This window comes from Musa acuminata, chromosome BXJ3-4 (genome assembly GCF_036884655.1).
Source record: "Musa acuminata AAA Group cultivar baxijiao chromosome BXJ3-4, Cavendish_Baxijiao_AAA, whole genome shotgun sequence".
Lineage (NCBI taxonomy): Eukaryota > Viridiplantae > Streptophyta > Magnoliopsida > Zingiberales > Musaceae > Musa > Musa acuminata.
The window spans coordinates 37,957,488-37,982,600 of NC_088352.1; the positions used below are offsets into that span (position 1 = coordinate 37,957,488).

The 25,113-nt window shown below is 37.0% G+C and overlaps 2 protein-coding genes across 7 annotated transcripts; one reads left to right on the plus strand and one right to left on the minus strand.

The window, feature by feature from the left end:
• Nucleotides 1–167: 167 nt before the first annotated feature.
• LOC135581768 (CDPK-related kinase 3-like) lies at nucleotides 168–8,261 on the plus strand. 4 transcript variants are annotated; one of them, XM_065147079.1, is made up of 11 exons: nucleotides 168–828; nucleotides 2,640–2,770; nucleotides 3,030–3,071; nucleotides 3,156–3,264; nucleotides 3,389–3,467; nucleotides 4,025–4,321; nucleotides 4,538–4,647; nucleotides 6,331–6,438; nucleotides 6,911–6,973; nucleotides 7,704–7,871; nucleotides 7,920–8,261. In XM_065147079.1, the coding sequence occupies exons 1-11, from the start codon at nucleotides 235–237 to the stop codon at nucleotides 7,980–7,982; spliced, it is 1,764 nt and encodes a 587-aa protein (XP_065003151.1). In that variant the 5' UTR covers nucleotides 168–234; the 3' UTR covers nucleotides 7,983–8,261. The 4 variants fall into 4 exon arrangements, with proteins under 4 accessions (XP_065003151.1, XP_065003150.1, XP_065003152.1 ...); XM_065147078.1 differs by having other exon boundaries at nucleotides 7,942–8,261; XM_065147081.1 differs by having other exon boundaries at nucleotides 696–836; nucleotides 7,942–8,261.
• An 892-nt stretch (nucleotides 8,262–9,153) lies between these two features.
• Nucleotides 9,154–15,076, minus strand: LOC103975756 (probable methyltransferase PMT17). 3 transcript variants are annotated; one of them, XM_018828736.2, is made up of 7 exons: nucleotides 13,858–15,076; nucleotides 12,091–13,589; nucleotides 10,977–11,665; nucleotides 10,672–10,882; nucleotides 10,278–10,578; nucleotides 9,737–10,204; nucleotides 9,154–9,654 (listed from the first exon to the last, which is right to left on the minus strand). In XM_018828736.2, exons 3-7 carry the CDS (start codon nucleotides 11,658–11,660, stop codon nucleotides 9,429–9,431), a joined length of 1,890 nt encoding a protein of 629 aa, XP_018684281.1. In that variant the 5' UTR covers nucleotides 11,661–11,665; nucleotides 12,091–13,589; nucleotides 13,858–15,076; the 3' UTR covers nucleotides 9,154–9,428. The 3 variants fall into 3 exon arrangements, with proteins under 3 accessions (XP_018684281.1, XP_018684219.1, XP_065001994.1); XM_018828674.2 differs by having other exon boundaries at nucleotides 12,091–13,739; XM_065145922.1 differs by having other exon boundaries at nucleotides 12,091–12,152; nucleotides 12,218–15,076.
• Nucleotides 15,077–25,113: the final 10,037 nt, after the last annotated feature.

Here is a 25,113-nt window from a genome sequence, read left to right on the forward strand (position 1 = left end):
AATCATTCATCATATCAAGTACGAATCTTGGCGTGTCGTCTTCTCCCTCTTTCTGATTTCTTCTGACCGTCCGTTTCGTCGATCTTCTTATTCCATTTTAATTTCCACCGTTGATTATATATACATATTCTCCCTCTTCTTTTTGGATGCATTGTCTCGATCTTGATTCGATTTAAAAGGAAAGAAGAATAGAAGCCCAACGCAAAGGAGGAGGAGGCAGTCGGGAACGACGACATGGGTCAGTGCTCCGCCAAGAACATCGCAGTCGCCATGGACGCCGATGCCGACGGCGGAGACGACCACCGCCGCCCCCAATCACCTCCAACCGCTTCCGCCCCTGCCGCAGCCGCCGCCACCTCCGGGATGACCCCCGCCAGGGGCACCGTCACACCTGCAGGATACTCCTCATCCGCCGGCTCCTGGCCCAGTCCTTACCCCCGGAGCGCCGCCGGCAGCCCGCTACCCCCCGGGGTCGCATCGTCTCCGGTGAGTTCGACGCCCCGGAGGTTCTTTCGCCGCCCCCCGTCGCCGGCGAAGCACATCAAGGCGTCCCTCGCCAAGCGCTTCGGCCGTCCCAAGCCCAGCGAGGGACCCATCCCCGAGGACGGCGGCGGTGGAGGCGGCGGCGGCGGCGGCGTCGTTGTGGGGCAGGCTGAAGGGGAGCGGCTGCTGGATAAGAGCTTCGGGTACGAGAAGAACTTTAGGGCCAAGTACGAGGTCGGGAAGGAGGTGGGGAAGGGGCATTTCGGCCATACATGCTTGGCGATCGCGAAGAAGGGGGAGCTCAAGGGTCAGCTCGTGGCCGTCAAGATCATCTCCAAAGCTAAGGTGCGGTGGTATGTCAAGTGGGGCGTTTTGCCTCCATCACTTTCCATATTTTGTATGATCACTTTAATACTCGGTAATGTCCTAAAGACTTCTGTTTCTTTTGCGATCATTCACAACCTTTATTGCATTCTGATCCTTATCAATTATCTTTTTGTTGTTGATTCTGGATCTTGTTTTCAAGAACTTATGGAGTCCACATTGCTACAATCTTTGTTTATTGAGATGACGTGTGTGTATTTTGCATTCTTACTCCGGTGATTTTTTGCTATGATGATAAGCGTGCACGACTTCATAATTAATTTAGAAAGGATGTATTATCTTCTCTACTGTGACGCCATTATTGTTTCTGTTTGTTGACTATGAGAAGACATCAGAGGTTCTGAATGAGTGCTTATCCTACTTTGTCGACTCCTGCATATTTTGAATTTTGATATTGCATGATTCTGTAGTTGTCTACATAGAGAATGCAGTTATACATTAAATCTAATGCACTTGATAGCAGTTGAATTTTTTTTATTAATTTATGTACATAATATCTATGATGATGATCCAGACTAATCAATGAAATCTTTATATCTTTTGAATGGTTATGCCAGATTGCTAGGGAGTACAGTGACTTTGTATTTGCACTTTGCTCTGATATAGTAAAAGTAAAACTACTATGAATGATATGTCCTGTGAATGTTGTTAATATTGTGTGTTGTGTGCTCTTGAATTCTATGGCATTAATGTTTTTTACTAGAACCCAAGCAATGGAAAAAGGTAAACATTTGTTATTAACCATAGTGCACCCCAAAAGACATTTTCAGTTTTTCCACATTTACCAGATTATTTGCTACTGTGATTTGATATTATAAGCAAAATAATGTTTTACATCTTCACCATTATGGAGCTGAGATCTCTAAGAAACTTAATCAATAATATGCTCAAAGTTGTATTATTATACTACTACCAGCAAAATGACTTAGATATGTGGTTATTTTTTTGATTCTTTTTTATGATTTTCTATTGCTGAATATAATCGGTCAATCAGTTCGGAATTTATTTTGCTAGAGTTGACTAATTTTAGATAGCTATGCGATCCTGATTTTGGTTGAGGACTCCTAGATTCTTAGAATATCCGCACTTAAGGAGGGCTACAAAGTTATGTGATAACTACTTAATGGCTGATTATTATGCTCTCTCTGTTCTATTTTGATTCTTTTTTATAATTTCTAATAGTGAACTTAAGGTATTAATTGAAAATCAGTTAGAAATATATTTGGCTAGAATAGAAACTGAATAGTGACAAGAATTCCAGCAATCTCTAGCTTCCTCTCTCTCTCTCTCTCTTCCTCCCCCTCCCACCAACCCCCGGAGGCCCCCCCCCCCCCCCCCCCTAAGGCCCCTGAGGTACTTCCTCAATGTCTTAGGTGCCTCTTATTTATTAATCTATTTTCATTTTGTCATACTCATCATTGTTCTTTTGCTGTTTGGTTTCTCTTCTTGGATCCAAACTTGGTACAATTAGCTCAATCTTTCTTGTTATTTTCTTATATAGATAAGCTTCTCTCCTATTAGTTTTGCATCAAAATATATTAACATGGGACCAGAATCACTAAAGGAATAGAATAGAATTCTAATAAGACCTCCTCATGTGCATTGTTGAAAATAATATCTATATGCTTCTTATTACTGTCATATTGCTAAACCTTCTCATTTGGAGGTCAATGCTTCTCTTGCCAATTTTGGTAATTTTTTTAAAGACTCAATAAGGGTTTCGCCAAATTTCTTGTGTGGTAATTCATTTACTTATCCAACATCTTTGACAGATGACGACAGCAATATCGATTGAAGATGTTCGTAGGGAAGTAAAGATCTTGAAATCTTTATCTGGGCATGCAAATCTGGTCAAATTTTATGAAGCATATGAGGATGATCTTAATATCTACATAGTTATGGAGTACGTGTCCTATTCACTTACTTTTAGTATGCTGTTTCTGTATTTTGATTTAGTTAATACATGTATTAACTAACATGCACAACCTTGTGTTAGCTAAATGCTTGCATATTGAGATTTGGGGGTTCAACGTGCTTAACTAAAATTATTTAGTACACAATGGTTGGAAACTATTTGGATATGCTTTGTTCTGTAATTACATATGACTGGAGATTAATTCGAAGATAATTTCTTCTCATTCTGATCATTGTCTTTTGATCAGATTATGTGAAGGTGGAGAGTTATTAGATAGAATTTTATCCAGGTAATTTATGTTTTATCTGAATGCGATTTGCTTCTGTAACATTTAAATGCTCATGAAAAAGATACATCCTGTGATTTGCTGCAGAGGTGGAAAGTACGCAGAGAAAGATGCTAAAATTATTGTCATGCAAATGTTGAGTGTAATTGCCTTCTGTCATCTTCAAGGCATTGTTCATCGTGACTTAAAGCCAGAGGTCTGCTTCATGGTCTATTTCTGAATCATGTACTTACTGCTGTCTGAAAGTGAATTTTTAGAGTGTGTTTTTCTAATTTCACATGTTATCTTAGCTGATAACAAATTTCATCTGATTTTTGCAGAATTTTCTATTCACTACAAGGGATGAAAATGCTCCCATGAAGATCATCGATTTTGGTCTTTCTGATTTTATCCGACCTGGTATTTACTGGTTGAATAGTATAAGTTTTTCTCTTGCTCAGGATTTTGAACTGATACTTCCTTTTGACAAGTCTCTATGCTGTGTAATTTTCTTTTTAGCACTTAGTGCCACATTTGTATCATTGTTGCGACATTAATGCTAAAAATGTTTTGTAGCCTTCTAGTGTTTCAGTGTGATCTTTAGGTGGCATGATACTGATGGGAAAGGCTATGCTATTTTAAAGTTATCTTGTAATAAATATATTCTCCATTCTAAAGTTGTGCATTGTTGTTCTGAGACATGTATTTGTTGAAAACAATTTATTATTATTTTTGTATGAGCTATTTTTTCTTCATATCAGGATCTCAGAACTCAATAAAAATTTTCAAATGTTCGTCACATGGCATATACTTCATATACAAGCAGCCACATGCATTAAATCAAGAACAACATAAACCCTGCACATCGTATGTAATTAAAAATTAAATTGTTGTTCTGTCTTAAAGTGTGGACCTATGATCTTCATTATGACTTCATATATCTTGCAATGGGGTTGATTTTGTGGTTTCATTTGCAGATGAAAGGTTAAATGATATTGTTGGCAGTGCATACTATGTTGCCCCTGAAGTTCTACATAGATCATACAGCACAGAAGCAGACATGTGGAGCATTGGTGTTATAACATATATATTATTATGTGGTAGTAGACCCTTCTGGGCACGGACAGAATCAGGAATTTTCCGTGCTGTCCTGAGAGCTGATCCTAATTTTGATGATTCACCATGGTCTGCAGTATCTGCAGAAGCCAAAGAGTTCGTAAGAAGGCTTCTGAATAAGGATTATAGGAAAAGAGTGTCTGCTGCAAAAGCTTTAAGTATGTAGTTTGCTCCATGTCCTGTTCCTTTGTTTGTTTGACCAATCAGTTCAAAATTTCTAGGTTTAAATTTATAATGACATCTAACTTACCTCCTAAAATTTGTAAATTCTTATCAAAACTATTAAATAATGGAAGTTATTTCACTATTTTCCTTTTGCAAGATGGATGGTCAAATCCTTGTCTACTCGATTCTAATAAGCATTTCTGTGGCAGCTCACCCTTGGTTTCGAGGTGAGCAGTGGCAGGTCCCTCTGGATATACTAGTCTATAAGTCAGTCAAGGCCTACCTTCGCATCACTCCATTCAAACGTGCTGCGCTAAAGGTTCTCTCTCATTCTAGGTTCAAATTCATAATCTGGATAGAATTGATCTTTTTTCTGTTGGCATTTCACATTCTTTTTTTATCTTTTTTCTTTACAACATACGTGAGAATTATGATACATCATATGTGAAAATATGAGATTCTATATTTTTTAGCAACTAACATGCATATCTTAAGTAGCACTAGTATAACACTATGTTTGATGATGATATTTTCCTTTTCTATTACCACTTCTCAAATGCATATGCTAATGGAATACAGCAAAATCTACATTTGTTCAAAGATGTTTTTTCTTACTGAAAGTGGACACCAAAGATTGGCAAGTTGAAAGGTTATTTTTGGCAAGGAATATACTGTTAAAATAGAACTTGCAATGGATTCCTTTTTCCATCTGCTTTCAGAGGTAGTAAACATGTCTGCATTGTTTTCACAATTCATGTTAATTTTCTTTCTAGTTTTTCTTTGTAAAATGTAAAATAAACTTTTATTTGTCAACCCAAGTTTTACATGTAAGGTTGTGCTAGTCGGAGTTGTTAGGTTTCCTGTAACTATTTCATGCTTCTATGGATGCATTACATGCTCTGAAGCATTGGCACCTCAAAATGTTTTGGAGTACTTAATTCTTGTGATATACTTTGTGCTCATATCTATGTCGACTTATCATATCTTACATTATCTACACAAGACCTCTAATTATATAGGATATAGGCTGTATGTATATCTTATGGACTTGTGGAATAGCATAATTTCCTTAATTCCTGGAAAACAGAATAAATATTATTGGATGGTTCAGAAAGGATTTTCTTATGAATAATTTCTTCATGTATGTGATATTTCTAAATTGTGTGTTATGTATGTTAATATATAAATTACAACAATATATACTTTCTATACATATATAAAATTGTAACCAAGGAGTGCCATGTCCCAGTTTTGAAAGATCTGCCGTGTTGGTTCTGTTGTATGTTTGTCTCCATGCTGCACACTTTACTGAAGCCGAGAACTATTTTATTATGTTCTGATGTTTGTATCCTAAGTGGTTTAATTTGTATATATTTTATTACTTCTACAATTTATTGGTGACCATAATCCTCATTCCTTAATAAATCTTTTGGCTCTGTATGTTGTGCTTGGTTCAATCAGTTGGATCATACCTACAGAGTATGTGTTTGTTTCACAATTTACTCTACTGTGAATATTTCCCTGAACTGTTTCTGCCTTGTCAAAATAGCCAATGGGTAATTTTGAAGTTCTGTTGGTAATAAGCACCAGAAGGATTTTGGCTGAAGTGCTACAATTGAGGTCTCCAGCATACTGGCTAGATTATATTCTTTCCTAATGGCCTTTAGTTATATAGTGTTCATGGGACGCCCAATTGCTTGATGACAGAGTGAAATCAATGTCATATTGTAGCTATTTATGAATCTTTATAACTATAATTCCCTTTTCTGCTAGTTAAACCTATGGACATTGTTGCTGGTTTTGTTAAATAAGTTCTTCTGGGATGCGACAATATGAATGAATATCTTGATGATATTTTCTAACCGACCTTTTTGCTAACTTTTAATGGATATCTGCTATTTGGTTTTATTTGTCTGATATATCCAAGTTGGTTTGAAATTGAAGAAAGATGCTATGTGAACCGTTGGTGAATATTCATTTTAACCTTTTCCCTCCTTTACAGGCACTGTCGAAGGCTCTAACCGACGATGAGCTCATGTATATAAGATGTCAATTCAATTTATTGGATCCAAATAATGATGGTTACATTTCTCTTGAACATCTTAAAAAGGTTAGTTCTTTGATTCATTTTATCCTATAAATCTGCTAACTGTATGTAGATTTAGTGGGGGATGAGTAACAAAAGTTGTTTTGCACTGACATGGGATGGAGTAGTGGGGGTTGTAGTGTGAATAGTAATTTTGATATTTATATGCATAAGAAGATATAGCCATCTGTTTTCTGGGATTGATGAATTAAATACCTTTCTATGGTTGCACACTGCCAATTTTAGGGTAGATTGTTTGAAGTTGTAAAGATGATTGGAATTTTAATAAAAAATTTATAAGGTTTTAAATTCAGCAGGACAATGGTGTCTGAAATGTACACACACGATATTGACCAACCTATATAGAGACATGTGGTCCGCCCACTTTTCCTAGACATGCCACAAAACCCTTGCCAATCTCTGAGACTGACAGGGGTTGCACCTAAGACCATGCAAATTTGTTCTAGGCTTTTAATTCTGTCATCAATTGATGCAGGCTCTCTGGCGCAATTCAACTGATGCTATGAAGGAATCCAGGATTCCTGATATCTTGAATGCAGTAAGACATTTGCTCTCCTCTGTCTTCAGTTAAGATGTTCTTGCCAGAGGCTTACATGTAAATACTACTTATGTTGTCATTTTACATTCCATATGAATTTCTGTCATTGATCCTCAAATTTAAATGAAACTTCTTCGTTGATAAAGGTAATCTTGATGCCTTGTTGTAACATGTCACGAGATTATTTTATTGGTGTACAGAACAGCTGTACATACTGGCCTTACTATAGATAGGGTAAACTCACTTTATTTGTTTGAAAATTGCATCAAATAAATATTTTCAGGATTAGCATTTGCAGAACTTCATACCTTTTCAGCCTTTTTTTTTATAAACGCATCTACTGTCTTCCATCAAATCCAGAATATGGTTCATGCATGTAGAGGATGCACACTTAAAAATGTCACCCTTTGAGAATTCATATCCCGTGAAAAAAAATCTCTTGTAGAAACTAAATTATCTTTAAGTTAACAGACATAAGGTCAGATGATAATTTGCTTTGGATCTTTAATATTTGTTTAGAACAAATCTTGAATTCTGTAGTGAATGTGAGATTTTGTAGCAGTGTTGTTCTATAAAACTTTACTGTCCTCTTTTTATTTTTTCTTAACATGAATATTATGGCCCAGTTTCCCACTCTCATTATGCAACTTTGATTTCTGATTTGTAACAAGAAAAAGTTCTCGTTTCTACTTTCATGTTCATGTGAGCGAACTTGTTATTGACAAATCAGTTGGAGCCACTCTCGTATAGAAGGATGGACTTCGAAGAGTTTTGTGCTGCCACAATCAGCCCTTATCAGCTTGAGGCTTTGGAAGAATGGGAACAGATGGCAACTACAGCTTTTCGATACTTTGAGGAAGAAGGCAATCGAGTTATCTCTGTCGTGGAACTTGCACAGGTATTGACATCATGATTTTTTGCAAGAGGGTTATCTTTTGTGTTACAGATCATGTTACATACCTTTGCAGGAAATGAACCTTGCCCCAGCGGCCTATTCTATGGTGCGTGACTGGATACGACATGCAGATGGAAAGCTCAGTTTTCTTGGTTACACCAAATTTTTGCATGGTGTGACGATACGCAGCTCCAAAACAAGATACGACAATTGAACTCAAAATCACAATTCATCTTAATTGTTTTTGTTCATGTCATTCATCCTATATGGAATTTTGCATGTTTTTTTGGTTGATCTTTTTTGTTGTGTTCTTTTTCTAATTTTGTAGAAAATGTGTTGTACAAAACGATTTTGTCATAATCAATTGCAAATGTGCTTATATGGGTTCATCTATGAATCGGCTAAAGAACTCGATGAAGCAAATTCATCGATCCATAGACCCGTCATACCATCAATAATTAAGATTGTATTATTTTCTCTGAGCCTGGTCGAATGAATTTTTTTTAAGGTTTGACAGATTATTTTGGTATGCATTTAGTCGTTTCACGACTTCACCTTAAGCAACAATGCTTGACAATTATGTGGATTTCTCTGTACTAACTAGTTAGTTAGTATGGTACATTTCTTGTAACGTAGTTTCAATATCTTAATTTCAACTTGCCATGTTTATTACTGTGACTAATAAATCCATTCTTTGTAGTTAGTATTTCATAAATACAAATTTGTTCCATCTTGGGTGAATTATTGAAAAAACCTTTTCCTTTGAGAAATTTTTATAAAATGTTTCAACTTTGAAAGATTCTCATAAATTATCTATTGTTGCATGAAAAGATTAATTTACTCTTATCTTCATCGAATTCGGTGTTGCCTTTGTCCTGTGCCACCTTCACAGGCCTTGTCGGACCCGCCTCGCTCTTGCATGAGGGAGGGGTTGCGATGACGATGGTCCTTGTCGACCTCATGCAACGGAGGGGACAGGGCAACGTCCCTTATGAGTAGAGCAGGGTTCAATGACTCATATTCCTTATGCACAAGGGAAGATTATACGAGATCGTTATTGTCATCCACTACGTACGAGTGAAGATGGCAATAGGTTTGGGAAGAGGATGCGATGGTGGAGGTAGAGTCCGTAAGCAAAATAACTATTTATGAAAAAAAATATTTTACAAGAATTTTAAATTTTTAAAACATAATATATTATTATTTTTAATTATTATATCATAAACATCATTAATATTGGTCTCAAAGTCTGAATAAAAAATGAATAAATTACCGACAATCAATATAAAAAAATATATCAAATCTTATAATTAAAGCAGAATCCACACCCACACTGGTTGTTCTATAATGGCAACTCCAACATTCAGTAGGAATATAGTTTACACAACCATTCTGATTGTGACTTGCATAACCCTGCACTTCTTCTCTACCTAACACCGACCATCTCAAAGAGTCTCCGGTGAGCAAAATTGAGATGCAGTCCAAAGAGCGCACAACCTAAAATACAAATTAGAGCATACAAAAAAAAAACAGAGCGACAAAGGAAAGATCTCTCGGCAGCTACTGCTGCGTGGAGGGGTCAGCAGTCCAGTAAGTCTTGACCGCCACCAGTATCTTCTCCGGGTTGAAAGGTCCGCTTTCATGGTCGATGATCTGGTTGTTCCATCTCATCCCATCTGTGATCGCCTGCACCTTGGTGAGCACCTCCACCGTGTCGCGAACGATCACCGTCCCCTCCGGCCTCAGTATCCTGTCCATCTCCAGGAGGATGTAGGTAATGTCACACCTGCACACCACCTCCCAAATCAGCCTCTAATGGGTTTCTTCCTTCGAGAAGATGGGCTGCACGACGACACGGCCCTCTTTACCTGTCCTGATAGATGCTGAAGACACCGTCGGCGTGGATGAGGTCGTACGTCCGAGGATAAGTGGAGAAGGCCTCACACCAGTCCTGATACGTTCCGATGAATCCCCGCTCGTAGATGACGCCGAGGGTGTCTTGGTTGGAGCTTGCAGGCACCACGTTCATCACCCACACGGGATACTTCACCAGAGCCGCCGCGAATCCACCCAAGTTGGCGTTCATGTCCATCACATTCCGGTACCGCCCTTTGGGCAACGGCAGGATGATCTTCTTGTAGTGTGTCACCCGCTCCTTCCACATCGCGTTGTCTTCTTCGAATTTCCTGGAGTCCAGCCCGGGGATTGTGCCCCTGCTTATTCTCGGCGGGACGGCGAATGCCCTCTCGGGCCATTTCTCGAGCACCTCGCCTGCGACTTCATCTGGGCTGCTCACCTCCGGCAATGGGGTTATGCAGGCCTCCATCTTCTTGTACCTGCAAAAGGGTATCGTCGGCACGGTTGGGGTGTGGAGCTCACGTGGTGTGGTGCAGTGAGTTCGATTCCTACCAGCCAGCATCGGCGTTGTCCTTCTTGCAAATCTGGGGCGTCGTCTCGTAGATCTTTCGGCTTTCGATGCATTCCATGTGGTTGAATGGCTTCTGCCAGATCGCGAGATCCTCCTTCTCGATATATTTCTTCCAGCACAGCCGCTTCGCGACTTCCTCGATCGAGTCCTGCTCGTTCTTGAGGTCTTCTTGAGTTCTTTCCCAGCCTTGATAGTACTTCTTCCAGTGGATTGGAGGACCGGACAGAATCCAGAACCCTCCTGGTCTTAGAACTCGATCCACCTCGATCAGATACAGACCATCTGAGACAAACATTTTCTCCGGTTCAGAATCCAAGGTCGTTGCACATGAACTGTTGTTCGTTGGAATGTCGATTAGGTTCCGTGACGACTTACCGAAAGCGTGCCAAGGAATCAGACACCGGGAACAGTGAGCCATGTCGAAAGCTCGAGCGGGATACGGCAGCCTCTGCGTGGCCATAACTCCGATCATGGCCGGAACTCCGCGCTCCAGAGCGAACTGCACCTGCGCTTCATGTGTGTCTCTCGGGGCGAACGACATCGTCACGATGTCCCTCCTCAAAAGATATGCACCCCAACTGGCGACCTCCGAGACGGAAACAAAGAAGGACGACACGTCTCAGTGATCGGAGAGATCGGTACAGAACGAGGAGGAGGAAGAAGGTGTGGGGGGGGCTTACTCCGCAACCCGTGTCGATGGCGGTCCTGATGCTGCCGTCGGTCAGGGAGATGAGCGCATTTATGTCGTCGATGTAAGCGTCGGCACCGCGTGGGAACATGGTGCCGCCGCCGGGGAACCTGAACCGGTCGCCGTCCACCTGGATCCAGTTCTGCACAGCCTTCTCGATGCTGAGCTCCTTGTGCGGGATGTTGTCGTACCAGGCGTAGTCTCTGCTCTGCGGCCACTTGAATGGCGTCTTGTACTTGGGCGGAGCAGGGATGAGACACCGGATGAGCTCGTCGTTGCCGGGGCAGTGCCGCTCCCGGTACACCAGCATCGCCCTCTCGAACCTCCTTCCCCTGGTTCGATCGTGGCAAGGCGTGTACTCGCTGAAGTTTAGGTCACAAGGCGGAAACTTGTCGTTCGTCGCCGGCGTCACGTTGAGGTTCGACTCGTGGTGAGCGTCGAAATCGAGAACCGCATTGGTGGATGACGAGCCACCGGGGCGCAGACAGGGACAGTCGCATCCGGCATTGGTGGCCAGGTTGGAGGTGGGGTCGAGGGTGGGCGGAGTGGTGTTCTGCCAAGCTCCGAGGATGTAGAACGTGATGCAGAGACCAACGACGACCAAGACGTAGGTGACGCTCCATCTGTTCGAATCCAGCTGATGGATCTTGGGAGACCCATTATTGTCTCTGGCCATCAGACCTGTTTGATAAAAGTCAACCAGAGAGAAGCAGCAGTTCGAAAGTCAGACAGCTCCACAGTAGAAAGAGGCAAAAAGAGAAATAAGGGTATATATTGAATAGAAATTAATTCCTACACGGAATCGTTTGGCTTCAGACGAGCAGAGATCAAACACAAAGCGTAGATCTCATACAAACTTATGGAGATAGATTCATCTACACGCATTTAAGAGGAAACAACAAGCACTGTTTGGACGAGGAGGCATGAGGATGATGACACCATTACAGATGAAGAGACATGTAAACTAGAGAATGTTTTTTGCATGGCAGAAATGTGGAGAAACAAAGGCAGCAAAAAATTAGCAAGAATTCATTGGAGAATCAATCACATCTAACAATCAGAGATGCAGAAGAACAAACAATGGAAAGGTGAAAACATGGGCAGACCTGAACAAGCTGCGTGTCCACCACCTTCTCTTCGGTCCTCCGATCTATCTTCTGCACACACCCTGCGTTCATGACAGGAAGCCTAGTGAACATGGAGAAGAGCCTCGGCTTGCAATGGTTTGGTTACCTTGAAGGAGAACGTAGATCACGGCTGCTTTCAATGCTTCTCTCCTTTGACACACTGCTTTTGTTGTGTTTCTTGTTTTCCTGGTCTTTATCTAGAGGCTCGGCATGTATGGATTCGGTCTAAGCAACCAAATTATAGAAGTCACCAGCGCTGCTTTTGCGGAGAATTACGTGCCCCAAATTACTCTCTCTCTCTCTCTCTTTGTGAGACACACACATGATGATCTCTGTGGTTTAGCTTCAGACTAAGTTTGTGGTGTTTAACAAGATGTCTGTAGTGCTCCACGTATCGTAGCATTGACGTGTGTCTGTAGTGCCAATGATATCCCATACCAACGGTTCGGTTAAATTAGCACCATATAATTCTCTCTCTCTCTCTCTCCTGGATGATGACATATGACAGTAATTCTTGATTGAGTGCGTTCGTATCAGATGCGCCTAAAGCTCCAGAGCATTCAAAATCACCTTTTTTGACTTTGTTGTCGCACTTTGGCATTGGAAAGAATGGCTTTTGGGACAAGCAGATGCCACAGTACTACTACATGTCTTTGTTGTATGGCCATGTCTTTCCCAGTTAGATTCTGGTCCAGCTTGAGGAAAAGTCAGCTTCTTCTTCTGCCCTCCCACTGAATGCGCATTCCAATAACACTTGATTGCCCAATCCATCTTAGTTGGGTGCAGCATTCGCATGTATAGTTGTTCTTGATGCTCTTGCATGTGCCTTTCAGCATATTGGATCTAAGGAGATGGACGAAGAATCAATGCTGTAAGGCCTACAAATAGATTGGGCTGCTGATTCGGACCTGATCCGATAGCTTGGCCCGAGGTTAAGTCAAGATGGTTGAGCCAGGTCAATTTGATGGATTGAATCATGAATTCAAAACTAAGTAGGTGGACAACGAACAAAGATATTATTTGACAACAATAACAAAATCATAAAATCTCAATCAAGGTTCATCATTTCATGGGCTAGACCCATCTCCAAGATTTATCGAATCGATACATACCAATATATACCGATATACCGACACAATATGTTAGAGCATGCCGACAAGGACTCGAACGATCCACATCTTAATTGCCAGTTAGACCAATGCGTATCACCCATACCATATTGACTCGGGCAGTACAATAAAGGTTGATCTAGAGATCGCTTTGGATGACATTCTTATTTCCATTCAAAAGCTTCTTATCCTTTGGGTGTGTGCTTCCCATCCTCTCTAAGAGTACAGCTAGAAATCTTTCTTTGGGTATAAATCTTGTTTACCCTAACAAAAGATTGAGAACTGTGCATCTTAAGTCCAATCCACTTAACACTTCTTCCCCTGCTGCTAACAGTTGTGAGTTCTCTAAGCCATTTTGTTTCAGCTAATCTGTCATCTTGCAGCAAAGTACACAAATCTTTAAAACTTTTTCTGAAAGATGTATCATGGTGTTGCTGTGTTCTTGGAATACATAGTTATAGTCACCCTTTGCTACTGAGTAAAAACACATTGTGAGCAGTGGATTTAATATTATCGTACCTGTCAACAAAGGTCACGCACACAAAGTTTGAAGCAATCAACAAATCAAATGGATCCAATTAATACCAAAAAACCATGTTCTTTACCTACAAAATGTATTGTATAGTGAAACTCTCACCTGGATTCATAAGCATTGATCTACTGCCTTCTGGCACACATGCAACTTTCCCGTACCTATGTGATGGTCTCGAAATGGAAATCAGTAGAATAACTCCAACAGACGTATTATTAGATGCACCTCAGACAAGTACAACTAATTGTATTATAAATACACTAAAGCCAACAAAAGAAAACTGTGCATCCAACATGAATTCATGATATCACTCTAGCAAAATATACTTTGCATACATGTCTCATGGACAATGATCATAAAGAACCATATCTTGATGTTTACCACTTTAGTGCATAACTTGCATTCACATTTAACACTTTCAGTTGATAAGAAAGATGTTTGTACTTGTGCTTGGCTAACACCCAGACTTCACAACAGAAGACAAGAAAATACTCAAACAGATTCAAGTTCAACCATCGATGAGAATCAATATTCCCAAGGAATGCTTTAAAAATGACTATATATATATTTATCAATTATTATATTATATTTCAAACTTTGTCATAATTTTATAATATATTATTTGCATAAAGATATTATACTTATCTAACTAATGTATGAAGTTTATCACTAGAGAACACATTGTAGTCCTATTAGGCATAAGTAAATGATCTATAAGACCTAAAGAAAGGTTCTTAGGTGAGTTCTTGGCAGTGATTTCAATAGGCGTTTGGGCGCTCGCTTAGGCACTCGGGCGAGGTGAGGCGAGGCTCGAGCGCCTCGCTTCACTTCCAGGCGGTGCCTCGCCTCACTTGAGAGCCTCGCTTCACTTCTAGGCGACGCGCTTCAAAGAGGCGCCGCCTGGGCGCTCGCTCGAGCCCAGGCGCTGAGCGCTTCGGGCGAGCGCCTGGGTTAAACCAGGCGACCGAACTACCGATATTAGCTGTCGCTGCCCAACCCTAACCTTGTTCGTTGCCGCTCCCGCTGCCCAACCCTAACCTTGTTCGTTGCCGCTCCCGCTCCCGCTGCTCGCCGCTGTCGCTGCTCGCTACCGCTGTCGTTGTCGTTGCTCACCGCTCACCGCTCCCGTTGCTCGCCGCTCCCGTTGCCGCTGCTCGCCGCTGCCTCTATCGTCACTCGCCGTTGCCGTTACCGCTGCCGCTTCCTCTTTTCTCAGTCAGCACCCCTTTACACTCCTCTTCCTTCTTCTTCTTCTTCTGTATATTGTTAACAGTATACTAATAATAGTATTTGTATTTATTAGATTAATAATATATTATTTTGATTTGAATACTGTTAATTTTTATTTATTTAAATTATTGTTAGATTTTAATACTGTTAATTTTTATTTATTTAAAAATTTTATTTATTTGAAATTATTGATTTTAACACTGTTAATACTGTTAATTTTGAAACTTTTTGTTAATGTGACATTATGATTTTGTATCTTAGATTTTCTTAATTTAATAGCATATTTTTATTTAAAATTTTAAATAATTATTTTTATTAATTATATTATATATTTTTATATTTTAGCGTCTCGCTTCGCTTGGGCGAGCGCCTAGCGCCTCGGGCGTTTTTGGACCTTAGCGCATTTTGACACCTAGCGCTTTTTAAATCACTGGTTCTTAGGTACAATTGTAAAAAATGTTGAGATCACATTTATAAATTTTAGGACATGAAAACAAATGATTGACTCATTAAAAAAAGAGATGATCAAAATCAAACGTATTTATTTCTTTGATCTAGTCATCATATAATATTAAACTAATAGTACTTATTTATCAATTAATATTTAAATACCTTTTGTAGATTAAGTTCGATGATTCTTATATTCTAAACATGATAAGATGGATCTTACAATCAATCAATTAAAAATGAAAAAACTAGAAAAATGATATAAAGGCTAGAAATTATGATAGTTCAAAGTTCATGTCATATCACTTGAGTAATATTCTTGATAGAATTAGTAAAGATCAATGGACCAGTCTTATTATTTATTGTAAATATAAAAAGGGACATATATATATTATTCTTGAATTTATTCTCATCAAATATTTTAATAACATTTATGTATGTCTAAGTATTTATTTTTATGCTGTTATAATGAATTTTATGGTACTCAAAGCTTACTTTCTGAAAATTTGCTAAGAAAAATAAAATCAATATATGAAAGCAAAAAAGTATCCCACACAAATTCATGGTAAGGTAAAGAAAACTTTAATAAATTTTAATGTATTTTATATTTACAGATGATACTATCTGTTTATTAGAAAGCTAAAAATAAGTGAGATTAACCAATCTTCAATTTCTAATAAATTAGATCAAAAAAATATCATAGTTATTTGTATCTTTCCATAAATGTTCTTCCTAAAGTTTAGGATTTTTTTTGTTTTTATTTATTGATTTTATCCCTCTTACTTAAATTTTGAATACATAAACTTCATAAAATTAATTTAAAAAATTGTATACAATAATAAATATTTATATACACATAATGATACCGGTTTTTTTTATTGAGATGAATTTGAAGCATTATATATCTACGTCTTGTCACAGTTATCCATCATATCTTTTAAATCATTTTTCGAGTTTTTTTTATTTTAAATAAATTGATTATAATATCCACTCAATCATGTTTGAAATATGATAGTATTCAAACGTTATCTACAAAATGTTATTGGATACATCAATCAATAAATACTTCCTATTAATACTAGATCAAAGTAATAAATAACTTCACAGCTTCCATCATCCTTCTTTAATTGAATTATATATATATATTTTTATATCTTAAATTCATAAGTGCCATCTCCGTAATTCTAGCAATAGCAACCAAAAACTAACTAATAAACATCTTTAATTATTTGCTTGTATCTGAAGAGCTGCTCTTCAGTGTTAAATGAGTAAACGACTGTGGTGTTTTTTTCCTATATAATCCATCTTAACAATATAATAAAATCAAGACAAAGTTAATCTAATTTAGCAGTTGATAAATCTATAATTAAAATATATAGAAGTCAATTTGAAAGCATTCTCTTGAAAATGCTCATTGTCATCAACCATGAAGTTTGAATTTGTATGAATATTCCTTGATAACTTATCTAGTTAAACTTGGACTTAAAATAATAATTACATGTATGCATATATGGAACTTAAGAATTGGATTGACAACACCAAAGAAAATAACATTAATCCAAGTAAAAAAAAATATATGAACTAAAAATTGATGTCATAAAAGACACTATTCACCATAATATGCTATCTTAGTTGCATCAAGTTTTTTTGCTCCAAGTGAAACAAGTTATCAACTTTTTTGCAGAATTCAAGGTATATACGCCCCTGCTTTGTGTGATAAAGAAGATATACCAATCAAATCCAAACAAACATTCTCGTCAAAGAAATCATCCAATTAAACGATTTCGCTAAAAAGCATATCCTAATTCATGGTTGTCTAATATCTTCTTGTTCTGGTAAGAAAGCCACAGCCTTCTTTCTCAAATTCTAATTAAGATGTATAAAACGAAATAAAACACATGTTAAATTCAATTGTAGGTAAGCGGGGAATGAGATTTTGCCTTTTTGCAATTGCAGCCTTCCAAAGCTTTCATGCACTGTCATTAACTAAAGTGAAAGAGAAAGGTTAGGAATAGAATGAGAGCTTTCAATTACTTGTAGACTCCTCTTCACAGACTAATGTTTAAGTTATCTCGTAAACTCATATATACTAAACAAAATGATGATACACATATGCAAGTAAAAATTCAGGATCGATGGTCGAAATCTCAGAAAAGACACTGCCCACAAAAAGGAAAAAATAGTTGATTTGCTGTACCTCTGATCACGTTGTCTACGAAGGAATCTACATATTCCATTCTTCGCAGTGCGGCGTTCATCAGGAAACCCTAACATATTCTTTTTTGCAATCTAAAGAAACAAAGATAAAAATAATAAACTAATTAGAGTATTTACCTGAAGTTCTTGAACTCGTCGTCGATGTTGTTTAAGGATTCCGACGGATCCGAATGCATCAGCTGGCATCGAAGAGGCGAAAGAACAGAGCGATGAACGGGGAAATGCGGCTAGGCAAACGTTTTCTTGTTCTTTAATAGCTATTATTTACGAGACATTTATATCTACGATTTTTAAACGTCTTAGTAAAAAAAAAAACTCAAATTAAAATAATATATTTTTTTATAAAACAATTTAACAGTTTTTTTTTTTCATAAATGATGAGTTTATCTCTCATCATCTCTATTGATACGACGTGTTTTGGAAGCCCAGACACGTCACCGCTGACGCTACACACCAAATCAAAATCGTACCAAAAAGTTGTTCCACTTGTCCCGTCCCGAGAGCTCGGGTGGTGCCGTCTGACACTGCTCCTCACGTCCCGGACATGACGGTCGGTCAGAAGTCTTGTCCCGCCCTTCCAGGGTCAACGACCACGCGCTATCGACCCCCGTGCAATAGTATAAAACCCCGCACTGACTTACTTGGCGGAGGAGCCACAGTCGGGGATCACTCGACGAGGGTCATTTTTGCAGGCGGACAATCACCCGCGAGCGACGAGCATCTCAACCTGGGAATCACCACTCAACGCACGAAGGAGAACCGTCAATCGGCCCGGATCCCGATTAACGCCAACCAGCACACCTTCCCGAGGGCGCACCACCTCACGAAGACGAGCTGCCAACCACCCCGGAGACGGAGAGACGCAGCTCAGCATACACGGCACCCGGATCGGTACACTAAGGAATACGGATCAATACCCCGTCACGAGGGCCCGATTGACCTCGGAGTCCAACTCAACCAACAGAAGGCTCCCGACATCGACCCGTGAACCAAACCACTCATCAACCATGGTATACTTCGTTAACATCTATCACTAACTAATTGAGCCTTAACTACCTGTGCCTCTGTTTTTGCCTAAACAAAACGAGCCTTAACTACCTGTACCTCCGACATTAGTCGCCTTCGTGAGCAAACCCTTGGTTGCCTCCACCCAAGCTCAACTACATGCGTAACTAAGGCTCGAAATTAACATTATGTGGTTGAGGTCATTACTCATTCCTACGTGGACCTTTAATTTGATCGATTAAGTTGTAGAACTGAGATCCGACGGTTCAAGCGGTGTTGACTGTTGACCGAGGACTGAGGATCCCGAAGAAAGAGTCCGAGGTCAACAAGTACGAAGTCGGTTGACTGGTCGCGATCTCTGACGCCCATCGTCATCGTTATCGTCACCTCCGCTTCTAAGCCTTCGCCATACGCGTCATCAGCCTCCGCCACCACCAAGCTCGCACCAGGCGTATTCCTCCTTGTTCACACTTCCTCCCCCCTACGGCACGCTGAGGCTGTTGCTAAATGGAAGCTCAAATGTAGGGACTAGAATTGCCTGTTGCTCGGCTGCCATGGTCGTCTTCGACTTTTGTCTCTGCTTTTTAGGGTCAGCGAGAACATGACCTGCAATTATTGACTATCGCAATAAAAGGATTTCAAAACAATCATCGTGAAGAAATCTTTAGCTAATCTACAGATCGGAATTTGAGTACTTAAAACATCTAATTATGTAACTGCGAGTTGGATCTCACAAACCATTAAAGGGTGTCCGAGGACAACATCATCTTAGCGTTAATACATATTTTACTTATCGTATTAGAATTCAGAGTCAAACATGGATGATCGAAAATTTTGAATCCCTCTTATTTAGGATGTATCGAACCATGCAAAAATTACATCAAGGCATGCCTTGGTACCGTGTCGATCATGCCATCATTTCTCATATTAAGTAGAAATGATGATCGAGAGATACAATCAACCAATCAAATTATTATTTATGTTTTAAATATCTTTTTATATTGGCATAGTTTCACATAATAGAGTGTGTGGAAAATCTGATGAAAGCACTGAAATTTCTTTTACAAAACTGCATCTCATTTTAAATATCCTTTTTCCTCGAAACAAAAACTGAAAAATACAAATGAAAAAGAAAGCAAATCATATTTTCCAGTATGCAGTGGGAAAGCGTGGACTCGTAAAAAGCAAGTCCACTGTTGTCTTCTTAATAGTCTGTGTAGGAGTCGACCAGTCCTCATCACCACAGGAATGATCCTAAGAGAAAGCTTACTCCTTCAAACTTGGAATTGTCTGCACCTACTTCCTTAGTCCAAGCGTGTGCTTCATCCACACCCACAAGAAAATTACATAGTTAATTTTGATTTGAGTTTCAATTTAATTGCCCAGTCAAATGCATTCTTCTCCACGTTACCATCAAATGAACCCTGACTTCCTCTCCCTCTCTCTCTATATATATATATATAAGTCCTCAAAGATCAAGGGCGAGTTGTGCTGATCCAAATAGAAGAGAGAGAGAGAGAGAGAGAGAGAGAGAGAGAGAGAGAGGTGATTTAGAATGAGAAGGTTTGGTGGTATTGTCCTCGTTGCAGTTGCGGTGCTGCTGGGGATGGCAAGTGTGCTTTGCATCCCTGCGACAATGGATCATGGTGTTCCTGCGATGGGGAGGAAGCTCCTGGAGGCCACACCTCGGCAGCCGCTCATCCATGCAAGTTCGAGAGATCAACCGGTTCCTTCGTCACCTATGCATAATCCTCCTAGATCAGAGTCCGGGCCACCTCCACCTATCTAGATTTTCTCAATTATACGAGAAAATCTCTCGAGCATTTTTATTTTTTCAATAAAGCTTTTCTCTTCTTCAATAAAACTTTTTTAATAATTATTTTTATCTTCTATTATTTTTTTCACACCTCTGTCTGCACCGTCTGCTTAACCCATAAACATGTTCTTGTTCACGTACCCTTGAATCTAAAGATGACGATGAAAGATCCAGTGTTGCTCCGTAAACATCTCAAACCGACGTCGCTTGTCACTGTTCCACTGTATTCCAAACTATCTTAGTGTTATGAACTCCAAGATTGAGACTGCTGTATTCTAAATTAAGGTTGTCAACTGACATAGACAAACATTTCCTCTTTCTTGCACAAACCCCAAACACAGAAGAAATTGGAAAAGAAAGAGAGAATGACAATACTTGGCTGGAGCATGTTTCTGTAATCTCCATGGGCGATTTTTTCTTCTATTTCGACCTTTTCATCCAGTTGTTTATACAGGAAGCAAGTTTGTAGCTGAACAAAAAAGCTATCTTGCTTGCTTCGAACTCCAACTACAAGCAAGTTTGTCATAGGTCTGTCGATACAACTGCAATGATCGACATTGTGCACACAGTATGTACCATCTCAAAATCACAAGTTGATTGACTCCACATTAAGTACATGTTAGAATCAAACTTATCAAAGTGAAAAAGAGTTCTATCAAAAGAGTCGAACACATTAAAGGTCTATAAAAAAATAAATCTAATTAATTATTAATTCATAAAAAGAGTCTTTTGAAGAAAAAAAATTCATATTAAATATAATAAATATAATATATTCATGAAAATGGTACAAACCCCATGTGTTGTGTCACGAAAGATATATAGTTTGTAGTGAGTTTCTTTTACACGAAACAAAGAATATTATGTTTTGTCTTTAATCTTCCTTGTGGGAAAGCTCTATCTCTCCTTATCTATTTCAACATTTGGTATCAAAGCTAGGTTAAGCCATTGCCTCTTTCTCAAGCAGTTTCTAACTTCAAATCTCTAAATTGATAAAAAAATTATGATATATGTTGTATTCAAATGAAAGTTTTTCTATGCACCCAAGATATATGAAAGTTTGTAAAAGATAAATTTATTAAATCAAGTCCAATAAAAGAAGGAGAAATGAATAAAAAAATAATAAAATAAATTAAAGATCACAGGAAGAAGGAGAAAAAAACTTTGTTCAAGATTTACTAAGGGCTTGATAATACAATGTTCGAGATCATCACTCCAACAAAGACTTCAAAAGAGATTTGAGAAATATTTCAAAAAGCATTCAGTGTATTATTGATAAGGTAAAAAAGTTTTATCTATAAGTTTTATAAACTAAGTTTGAAAAATTACAACAAGATACTTCAAAATCTATTTTTGATCACTTTTTAAAAATAATTTATATTATTCATTAAATGAGAAAAAAATGATAAACAAATAAGTGATTAAAGAGTAATATAAAAAAAACTAAAATCTCTAGATCCAAAGTTTGATTTTACTGCTATAGTAATCGAAGAGTTTAAATACTCAGAACAAATATCTTTAGAACAACTAATAGGTTCTCTTCGAGTCGGTGAACAAAGGCTTCAAAAAAAAAAAGAGAAGAAAAATATATAAAAAATATTATAAATTAAGCTTACTTTTAGAACAAAAGTGAACAAAATCTCAAAGAGGAAGAGGTCAATAGACAAAGAGGAAAAGGTGATAAAAATAAAATCAATTAAGAATCTTAAAACAATAAAAGTGATAAAGAAAATTCTAGTCAAAGAGATCAAGAACATGATAGAAAATTTAAAAGGTTTAAAATATATGTTATGTTTACAAAAGGTATGGACACTACTATTTTGAATGTTATTATAATCTTAACAATCAAGGTGATAAAACAAATTTTGTTAAAAAAGAAGAAAAGAATAAGAATCCTATTTTGCTAATGACTAATGATAATTTGAAAGAAGATTAGTCAATGACATGATATCTAGATACATGAGCTTTAAATCATATATGTGGCATTAAAAAACTTTTTTTCAAAATAGATACAAGTTATTATGATAACATTATATTTGGTAATCTATCTCAAAGACTAATAAAAGGGGTAAAATTTTTCTTAGACTTAATAATGGAAAAAAAAATTATACAGAAGTTTATTATTCTAATATGAAAAATAATATTATGAGTTTGGGGCAATTGCTTGAAAAAGTTTATGATATTAAGATGAAATATATGACTTTTATATTCATGATAAGAAGAAAAAATTAATCTCACATGTAAAAATGATGAAGAACAAAATATTTCCTCTACATTTATATATTTTTTATTAGTCAAATTATTTTAAAATTGATATTGACAATAATTCTACATTATGATTTCTTAGATATAGAGAAATATAATATGATAATTAGATTATCAAAAATTGATCACCATCAAAGTTATATGAAGTGTGTCATAGGTAAGCAATAAAGAAAGTCTTTGAAATTAAAAAGAATAAAAAAAGTATGATATTGACTTGATCTGGTGTACTCTAATGTTTGTGGCCCTACTAATCCAGTATAACTTGGAGGAAGCAGGTATTTTCTTATCTTTACTAATGATCATAGTGATAAAATTTTGGTGTACATGAAAAAGAAAAAAGTTTTAAGCAAATTCAAAGAATTTAAGAATTTAATTGAATGTTTAAGAATTGATAAGTGTGGTGAATACATATCAAATAAATTTAAATTTTTTTAAAGAGATAATAAAATTTTATATCAATTCACCATGTCATATACACATCAACAAAATGATATCTTAAAAAGAAAAGATATGATTGCACTTAATATAGTCCTATGTATGTTAAAAGAAAGAAGAATTCGTAAAGAATTTTCAAGAGATGTTCTTGCTTGTGCAAAGTTTATTTATTTAACAAGTTTCCATCATTTGAGAATTTTTTAGAAGCATTATAATTTCTAAGATACTAGAAGAAAAGAGAATTAAACTTGAGGATAAAGATCAGAAATATACTTTGTTAGAATATGCTGAGAATTCTAGTAGTTATAAACTTTGTAATCCCATCATAAATAAAATCTTGATGTCAAGAAATGTTGAATTTGATCAACAATACATTTGAAACAGGAAAAGTGATGAACAACAAAAGAGTCTTTGCCTAAATCGATCACCTAAATAGATTAGGTCATATGATTCAAGAATTCTAATTATAAAAAAGATTAGAATGATTCAAGAGCTATATGATGTGACCGAAAGAATAAATACTAACAATGATAAGTATTCTTTATTATCTTTGATATGATCTAATAACTTTCAAAAAAGTTAGTAGAGAAGAAAAATGATGACAAGCTATAAATAAGATGATTCATGATATCAACATAAAAATAAAATGTATAAAGAAATATTTAAAATAAAAAAAATACATAATGGAAGGTGAAAAAATATAAGGTCTGATTGGTTGCAAAGGGATACAAACAATAATATATGATCGATTATGGAAAAGTATTCTCACTAGTAACTCGATTGGAGATAGTAAGAATACTTATCACCCTAGCAATTCAAATAAAATAAAAAAAATTTATAAATAGATGTTAAATCAATATTTCTTAATGAATTTCTTAAAGAAAGAATATATATTCAACAATCCCCTAGTTTTATTATTCATGAGTAAGAAGACAAGATGTACAAGTTAAAGATGACTCTTTAAAGGTTTAAACAAGCTAAGAATTTCTTAAATAGATGCTTATTTTATCCAAAATAATATTTCTATATATCCAAATGAACATATGAAATTTAATAGAGATATCCTATTCGTATGCATGTGTGTGATTGCTTTAATCTTTACAAGCAATAATATCTTTATGATTAAAGATTTTAAATATTTGATTAAGAAGGAATTTGAGATGATAAACTTGAGCCTAATGACTTATTTCCTCCGTATCGAAGTTATATAAGATAATAAAAAAGTATTTATCTCATAAAAAATTTATGCAAATAAGATCCTAAAGGAAATTTTTTACAGAAGATTATCATCCTACTAATACACTTATGGAATATGACACCAAGTTGACGAAGCAAGATAAAGGAAAACTAATTAAATGTTTAATTGTGACGAGTTGGATAACACAAACTATTAAAAGATGTTCGAAGATAATATAATAAGAGTGTTAATGTAAATTTTGATTGTCCGAATATTTTATTTTGCGCTTATACAACAGATGTTGAATCCCTTCACTTTAGCATATGCTAAACTTTACAAAAATTACATTGGGAGTATATGTGACAGAGTTCCTCCAATTCTTAAGTTACTCTTGACTGTGAGGTGTCAGCCAAATTTAGAGTTCATCAAAACTGAATGTATTAGAGTTTGAGAATCTTAGAACTATAGGGAACATAGACCTTTTATAGTATGATTTCAGAATATTTATGCTCAAAGATGTGTATTAATATTAGAGACAAGTACACACCTTTCTTAATCGTTATGGAATTGTATCGTGTTATAAATCCATAGAACGTGCAATGGTCATTAATGTGACTTGTAATGTTCATAGAGCGATACTAATTAATTATTAGTATTCTCCAGTATAGTATGCAGTGGGAAAGCGTGGACTCTTAGTAAGTTAACCCACTGTTTTCTTCTTAACAGGAGTCGACCAGTCCTCATCACCATAGTAATGATCCCAAGAGAAAAT

Bases quoted from the DNA above. Each gene is read 5' to 3' on its own strand.
- LOC135581768 (XM_065147078.1), top strand. From the start codon at position 235: ATGGGTCAGTGCTCCGCCAAGAACATCGCAGTCGCCATGGACGCCGAT. The intron at 3,265-3,388 runs GTCTGCTTCATG...TGATTTTTGCAG, and splicing joins ATCGTGACTTAAAGCCAGAG to AATTTTCTATTCACTACAAG. The intron at 4,648-6,330 runs GTTCTCTCTCAT...CCTCCTTTACAG, and splicing joins TCAAACGTGCTGCGCTAAAG to GCACTGTCGAAGGCTCTAAC.
- LOC103975756 (XM_018828736.2), bottom strand. From the start codon at position 11,660: ATGGCCAGAGACAATAATGGGTCTCCCAAGATCCATCAGCTGGATTCG. The intron at 10,205-10,277 runs GTAGGAATCGAA...ACCCTTTTGCAG, and splicing joins GACAACGCCGATGCTGGCTG to GTACAAGAAGATGGAGGCCT. The intron at 9,655-9,736 runs GTAAAGAGGGCC...GGTGGTGTGCAG, and splicing joins TTCAGCATCTATCAGGACAG to GTGTGACATTACCTACATCC.